Source organism: Pantherophis guttatus, chromosome 10, assembly GCF_059756535.1.
Source record: "Pantherophis guttatus breed Tessera chromosome 10, ASM5975653v1, whole genome shotgun sequence".
Lineage (NCBI taxonomy): Eukaryota > Metazoa > Chordata > Lepidosauria > Squamata > Colubridae > Pantherophis > Pantherophis guttatus.
Genome location: NC_142072.1, coordinates 8,965,053 through 8,972,951, shown reverse-complemented (window position 1 = coordinate 8,972,951; position 7,899 = coordinate 8,965,053). Strand labels below are relative to the sequence as shown.

The following is a 7,899-nucleotide window of genomic DNA, read 5'->3' as shown; positions in this document are numbered from 1 at the left end:
TTCACTGTACCCTTGATGGGCAATAAATAGCATGTGCACTGACCCAATTAGCATAGAAGTCTGCAAAGAGAAAGCCTCCTTTGAATCCACAAGGAATCAGAGCTCCTGTTTTGGAAAGCAAGCAATGGTTTTGGAAAGAATTGTTAGCCCAGATACAGGCCTCGAGGTAGTCTAGATCCAGCCTGCTTTCATGATGAACATTATATTCTCTCTTAATATATTCACAAGTACAATGATTACAGATGTTGACAGACTCCCAACATCAGCTGTATAAATGAACAGAGTGTTGATCGGCACAAGAAGAATATTATCATTGTATACAAAACAGGAACTTTTTTGATTATGTTACCGTGGTAAGAAATTTAAACTTTTGTTCTAAAGAACTTTGAATGTTTGACACTGGAGAGAATGGAAAAGATAAACTAAGGGAAACTTAATAATCTCTCCCTCTCCCTCCCTTTTTCTCTCTTTCTCTTTCTCTCTCTCTCTCTCACACACACACATGTATAGAGGTAGTCCTTGACTTATAACCACGGGTGAAATCCAGCAGGTTCTGACAGGTTCTGGAGAACCAGTAGCGGAGTAGTTCAGAGAACTCGCAAATATCACCTCTGGCTGGCCCCAGAGTGGGGTGAGAATGGAGATTTTGCAGTATCCTTCCCCTGCCATGCCCACCAAGCCACACCACGTCCACAGAACCGGTAGTAAAAAAATTTGGATTTCACCACTGCTTATAACCATTTGTTTAGTGACTGACTGAAGTTACAATTGCATTGAAAAAAGTGACTTGGGATGAATCCTCACATGTAACAACCATCACAGCTTTCCTATGGTTATCAAAAGTTGGGTAACCTTGGCAACCGGCATGTATTTATGGCTGTCGCAATGTCCTGGGATCATGTGATCACCATTTGTGACCTTCCCAGCCAGCTTCCAACAAGCAAAGTGAATTCAATTCACTATGATCAAAGACGTTAATCACTGTTAGTATGCTCAGAACAAATGCTACTACTTTATATATTTTATGCCAGATTAGATCATTTGATTTTTGGCCCCAAAGAATCTCTCTCATATTCAGTTATTGGGAGTATCAAATGTGTGTGTGTGGGGGGGGGGGGGTTTCCTACCCTGCAATTTAACATCTTCAAGTTGAGGCAGGGGGAAGAGAAGAAGCAGGGATGAAGTTGAAATCAATTAGTGTCCTCTTATTCAAAACTGTCCAAAAGATAAATGAAAATGTATTAACCAGTAGTTCTAAAGAGGTTTGCCGCAATTAAAGCAACATTAGTTAATCTATTTAAAAAAAATCACAATTCACACAGCTCCAGAGATCTACTTGAAACTTAAGCACCATGGTCAACTGAGTCTTCTCTTCACATAAAAAAGACAGTAGTGTCTTCAATATTCTTATTGCAGCACAAGATTTGTGGGGCATTCTATCAAGGGTGGGATGTGGTGGCTCAGTGGCTAAGATGCTGAGCTTGTCGATCGAAAGTTCGGCAGTTCAGCAGTTCGAATCCCTAGTGCCGCGTAACGGGGTGAGCTCCCGTTCCTTGTCCCAGCTTCTGCCAACCTAGCAATTTGAAAGCACGTAAAAAATGCAAGTAGAAAAAATAGGGACCACCTTTGGTGGGAAGGTAAAAGCGTTCCATGTGCCTTAGGCGTTTAGTCATGCCAGCCACATGACCACGGAGACGTCTTTGGACAGCGCTGGCTCTTCGGCTTTGAAACAGAGATGAGCACCGCCCCCTAGAGCCGGGAACGACTAGCACATATGTGCGAGGGAAACCTTTACCTATCAAGGAACGAGTTCTGTAAAACGTTTTGGCAATTGACCTTTTAGGCAAAACTAATCCCTCTCCTTTTCAGGTTTGATTTGACAACCAATTTAATCAATCCCCCAAAGCTGACTTTGTATAAAATATACAAAAGTATGAAGGCTATTGCTTAACGCATTGTAAGCCGCCCCGAGTCTCCGGAGAAGGGCGGCATATAAATCAAATAAAAAAAAAAATAGAATAAGATTAGAGTAAGAATAGGAATAGAATAGAATAGGAATAGGAATAGAATAAAATAAGAGTGGAGTAAGAATAGGAATAGAAAGAATCGAATAAGAATAGAATAGAATAGAATAGAATAGAATAGAATAGAATAGAATAGAATAGAATAGAGAATAGAATAGAATAGGAGGTCTGCGTGAGGGGGTTGGACTAGATGACCTCCAAAGACCCTTCCAACTCTTGTTACTGTTAGAATAGAATAGAATAGAATAGAATAGAATAGAATAGGAGGTCTGCGTGAGGGGGTTGGACTAGATGACCTCCAAAGACCCTTCCAACTCTTGTTACTGTTACTGTTAGAATAGAATAGAATAGAATAGAATAGAATAGAATAGAATAGAATAGAATAGAATAGAATAGAATAGAACAGTTGGAAGGGACCTTGGAGGTCTTTTAATCCAACCTTTGTTTTTTGTTTTAAACTTGTCGCCTAACGCGGCTGCCTATGAAAATACGCCACCATTTCGCCCTACGGCTGATCATCCTCGGAAGCGGTTTCTCAATGACGCGCCCAACTATTCCCAATTGGGGAGGGGGGGCGCTCTTCTATATCTTTATAGCTCTACTTTCTCCCGCTCTAAACCGTCAACCGTCCCTCGGGACCGGGCCGGAAGCCATCGGGCGAACTTCCGGGGGCGGGTTCAAGCGGCTAAAAGCGGGCCTGGCCTGGACGCAGGTAGGTAGGTAGGCAGGCGATGATGTCCGCTCTTCTCTCCTCGGTTGAGGGACGGTTGGAAGGGGTGAGGTGGGGCAGCCGCGCTCGGCTCCTCAGGGCCCGCCAGGAGGGAGGCGGCGCTCCTGGGAGAGAGAAAAGGCCCTTCGCCCGCCTCCCGCCGCGCGAGGAGCCGGGATGCTTATAAAGCCCCCGCGGAACGAAACGCCTCAGGAACGAAAGAGCGGGGGGGAGGGGGGAGAGACAAAGAGGCCACCCGGCCCAGCCGAAGGTTTCAGGCCGAAGCGTCGCTTGCTTTGCCTCTCCCGCCTTCGCTTCTTATGCCAATTTTCGCCGCCTTTTCTCTCCCCGCGCGGCCCTGGCGAGCTTCGAGAAAGGGAAAGCGGGTCTGCGCCCCATCCTGTGGCGGGAAGCAAAAGTTTTCCCTACCCTGCCGGCTCGGCGTTTAGCATGGCGGGGAATGGGGAAGAAATAGCAGGAACAGTAAGAGTTGGAAGGGATCTTGGAGGTCATCTAGTCCAACCCCCCTCCCCCTCCCCCTCCCCTTGCTCACGCAGGAGACCCCGTACTAGGGATTCGAACCGCCGACCTTTCTGGTTGAGGAGCTCGGCGTCTTAGCCAACTGAGCCGCCTAGTCAGAAATCCTTTTGGATCTCAAGGCTGCGAAGTGTTTCTAAGGAAAACGTCTGGCCTTGTGAAGGGGGGGGGGGAATGGTTACCTCCAAGAATTGGGTGGGCCGTGTTCTCCTTTCGCACCCGGCTCTCTCTCTCCCCCCCACAACTTTTAAACTTTGCTGTTATTTATTTCAGTACAGGTGGTCCTCGACTTACAACAGTTCGTTAAATTAATTAATTAATTAATAAAATTTGTATGCCGCCCTATCTCCAAGGACTCAGGGCGGCTCACAACGACAATCGACCAAGCGACGGTTAAAAACAACAAATATACACAAAAAAATAAAAAAGTTTAAAAATTTTTTAAAATATACTACCCCATCAGTCCAGGCCGGGGGACATAAATAGCCAGGTTTTCAATTCACGGCGGAAGGTGCGAAGGTCAGGGGCCAGCCGGAGCCCCAAGGGAAGTTGATTCCGAAGGGTGGGGGCACTCACAGAGAAGGGTCTATCTCTGGGGGTCGCCAGCCGACATTGTCTAGCCGATGGCACCCTGAGTAGGCCCTCTCTGTGAGAGCTCACTGGGCAATGGGGAGTTGACGCTGGTTGCAGGTGGTCCGACAAATAGCCTGGGCCTAAGTTTAGTGACTGTTCAAAGCAGGATGGATTTGATTTAAATCAAGTTGATTTAAATCATAATTTTTAAAGAGCAGGGGCTTCTCCTGACCCGCTGTTGACTCACGGACAGTCCCAATATTGCAGAATATACAGCCTCATGCCACATCTCTGAGCTCCATTTCTCCATGCTGAATAAACTAAATTATTAATGTATCTTAAGTAGAAAACTATCTTTAGGTAGATTTTTACTCCAAAGACCTTTTATTAAAATAAGTTTGATAAAAAAGTTTAAAAATCCAATTTAAATTTTAAAAATCTTTTTTTTTAAAGCATCTATTTTTATCCACCCTGTTTCAAAGTTACATCCGCACTGAAAAAAAGGTGACCTATTTTTTCACAGTTATGACCTTTGACCTTTGATCATTATGGTCAAAATTCAGATGCTTGCCCACTGGTTCATACTTATGAGCGTTGCAGCATCTCCTAGGGTCATGTGATCAACATTTGCAACCTTGTGACCAATGGGGGAGCCAGATTCACTTGACAACCAGGTTACTCACTTATCAACTGCAAGGTGGTGAGAAATGTGGTAAAATAGAGCAAAATTTACTTAAGAAATGTCTCACTTATCACAGAAGTGTTGGGCTCAATTGTGGTCATAAGTGGAGGATTACCTGTACTGTAACTTGGGAGTCTTAAGGATATGCTGCTTTGGGAAGTTTTTGAATTCTTGGAGAAATTCAACAAAATATTATTGGGATTTTTAAACAAATATTGCAGAACAAAAATGCAGCCATTCTGCAAAGAGCATGTTATATGGAGCTATGTTTATTCCACTATCTGATGAAAGGCCTGTTAACATAAAATTATATGATTGTGCATACTTATAATTTCCCCATTTTGGTACCTAGTTGGCCTCTGGAGAATTGGATGTTTTGTAAAGTGACAAGGAAAGAAGTCGCATTGGTTGGCATTTGTTCCCAAGTGTGTGATTACATGTTGCTTTGCTTTTTAAAATACAGAGTAAAGGGAGGCTGATACAGTGAAGCAGCAGTAATCCACACAGTGAAAAAAATGTAAGTACCTGCAAAGAAGGCTAGCCTGTTTTCAGCACAGTTTTACAGTGTCTAGACTGTAATTGTACACCTAACACAATTACCACACAGAATATTTGTCTTCTTTAGCAACAATTATTCAAAGCTCTCTTCATTATTTCCTCTTCTGTTCCTCATTAACATTTTAACTAGTAGTGCTAGGAGTTCCTGGGGTCCACATCTTTCCTTGGGTACCTGTTGTCCACACTTCTGAGCTGGGTTCTGCTCATTTTTTTTAATGAATGTCTACACAGAAGCCTTTAGAGTTAATCTTGAATTTTTACCACAATTTTTCTTTTTGACATCTCTTATTATAGCACTTTCCCAGGGAAAAAGAAAAGCTGCAACGCCTGTGGGCAGCCACTGAAGAATGGCCAATGAGATTCAAGAACCATTCCTGGATAGCTCCTGTTCTGGCCCTGCGGAAGATAGGGAATCGGAGGGTGGCATTGTGATTAAACATCAGGACTCAGATAGCGATCAGAGCGAGCCTAAGGTGGTTGCCAAATGTTTGGGTGGGGATGCTGAACCTTTGGAAATGCCAGCACAGCCTGCTGATCCATGCCAGATCACAAAAATGAAAGTGAAACATGAAGAGGAGCCAAAGACTGAGGCAGTCTTGGTGCCTCCTCCTGTGGAGGTAGCTGTCTCTGTTCCAGTGCCACCCTTGAACAAAGGAAAGGGAGCAAAACGGATGATGGAAGATGATGCTGAAGCTTTTAAAGAAATGCCTGATGTGTGCCAGGAAGCCAGAGGGCCAAGAAAGGCTATGCTGCTGCCTGACCTCTTTGGGGAAGCCCAGGAAGCACACAGCAGTTTGGATGTCAGCCGAGCGGGAGGCTGCACAAAGGTGGAACAGGCTATTCCATGCTTGCCTAACATGGCCTCAGAAAATCAGCGCAAACGCTTTCGGGGTTTTGCCTATAAAGAGACTGAAGGTCCCCAAGTGGCTTATGAGCGGCTCCAGGAGTTGTTGTTCCAGTGGTTGAATCCAGAGGCCCACAGCAAAGAGGAAATCGTTGAGCAGCTAGTCCTCGAGCAGTTCCTGAACCTCCTCCCTGAGGATGTCCAGAAATGGGTCCGGGAGCGTCATCCAGAAAATGGGGATGAAGCTGTCGCCCTGGCAGAAGATTACCAGTTTCTGCATCCTGAGCCTGGACGGCAGCCCTATCCAGAGAGAGCAAGGCAGCGGTCTTCAGCAAGAAGTTGGCTGCGCTGAAGTCTCAGGAACAGGCAGGCAGGAAGGGCTATTTGTAAGGGAAGGGACCCTTAGGGGTAGAAAGTCTGGTCGGTTGATGGCTACTCTGCTCAGAGCTTTGCTACTGCTCAAAGCTAAAGAGACATGATGATTTTGGGCAGCTATTGTATTCCTTGTACACCAAGTTCCGGTTGATGCTTTGCATGACAATAAAAGGCTGATCTATTCCAAAATTTACTTCCTCATATTCAGCTTTTCCTTGTAGATTGCCTTTTTTTCACCATGAATTATTGAAACAAAAAGACCAATAATGTCACAAATCTCTGTTGTGGTTTTCAAAATCTGAGATTCTCGGAAGCATTCGTAGACTTCTGTAACAGGTCTTGGACTGTGGTTTCAACCATCGTTTAGCCTATATTGGGTAAACAATGTAGAAGAATCTGGCATTGGTTAGACAGTTGTCTTATCGGCAGGAGTTGCCTCTTTAAACAAGCAGATGGGGTTGACTTGATCACTAGTCTGCCTCTGGTGCCAGATTTGGGGAAGGGAGATGCACAACATTTTTGCAGTAAAGGATAGCATTTGAGTGCTGAGGGACACTTTTCAAAAAAGGGGCCAGGATTAAAAATTGTAAATTAATATGGTTCTTCCCCATGTCACTAAATAACTGGCAACCAGGAATGGCTTTTAGCAATAGCACTTACATACTACTTTACAGTGCTTTATGGCCCTCTAAGCGGTTTACAGAGTCAGCATATTGCCCCCAACAATCTGGATCTTCATTTTACCGACCTGGGAAGGATGGAAGGATTAGGGTTAGCCTTGAGCCAATCAGGATCGAACTCCAGTCTGTGGGCAGAGTTAGCCTGCAATACAGCATTCAAACCACTGTATCGCCATGACTCACATACAGCCTTGAAATCTCTGGTTGTACACCATTACATTAAAGGGTAGCCTATGGTTAAATATTCTGTTATTTCCTTTGTGTTTACCCCTCAAGTTGTTTCTTCCCTCCGCCATCCAATACCTTAGTGGGACATCATCTAAAAATCCCACATGAGACCAGAAATGAAAGCTTTACAGGCGTGTTCAGATTTGTGTTTCTTTTTTATTTTCCCTTACAGCTGAGGAGACTCAAAAAGACCTAGTAATCTACCAAGCTGAAAAATTTTGGAGTCCCAAACCACACCTCATCTTCGCTGAGTATGAAAATGTCTTTTAAGCCTTTCTCCCAGGTGTATCTAGGACACCTGAGGTGTACCTAGGACTTGCATCCCTAGGGAACAAAAGGATTCAGCGTGTGAAAGAGAAAAGATAACGTATGTACTTGTGAGTCCTCTGAAGCAATTCAGAAGAAAGGCGTTGCCACCCAAAAAAAAAATACACCACTTGACTTGGATTGACCTGAAGTGTCTGACCCAGCTTTTGCATTGTTCTGCTGGCCCATTTCAGGTGTGCTTTGGCTAGATCTTGTGGGAAGCCCCCAAAGAGACTTGCCGTGAGACAGAAACCAGTAGAAGGATTTTTAGCAGCAGCCCATACCAAAAAATATCAATCTAGGAATATCTTAGAGATTCCAAAAAAGAATTGTTTGCTAGAAAAACAATATTCTAATTAGAGAATCAGCCTCTCGTGAGGTTT

The 7,899-nt window shown here is 44.3% G+C and overlaps 1 protein-coding gene across 5 annotated transcripts; it reads left to right on the top strand.

Moving 5' to 3' along the window:
- Window positions 1-2,580: 2,580 nt before the first annotated feature.
- On the top strand, window positions 2,581-6,495 carry LOC148112388 (uncharacterized). Of its 5 annotated transcripts, none has more exons than XM_087876308.1 (3): window positions 2,581-2,736; window positions 4,989-5,042; window positions 5,378-6,495. In XM_087876308.1, the coding sequence occupies exon 3, from the start codon at window positions 5,431-5,433 to the stop codon at window positions 6,277-6,279; it is 849 nt and encodes a 282-aa protein (XP_087732434.1). In that variant the 5' UTR covers window positions 2,581-2,736; window positions 4,989-5,042; window positions 5,378-5,430; the 3' UTR covers window positions 6,280-6,495. The 5 variants fall into 5 exon arrangements, with proteins under 5 accessions (XP_087732434.1, XP_087732436.1, XP_087732435.1 ...); XM_087876310.1 differs by having other exon boundaries at window positions 2,645-2,744; XM_087876309.1 differs by having other exon boundaries at window positions 2,675-2,740.
- The last annotated feature ends 1,404 nt before the right edge of the window (window positions 6,496-7,899 follow it).

Excerpts from the sequence above, each read along its gene's own strand:
- LOC148112388 (XM_087876308.1), top strand. The coding sequence starts at position 5,431 with ATGGCCAATGAGATTCAAGAACCATTCCTGGATAGCTCCTGTTCTGGC.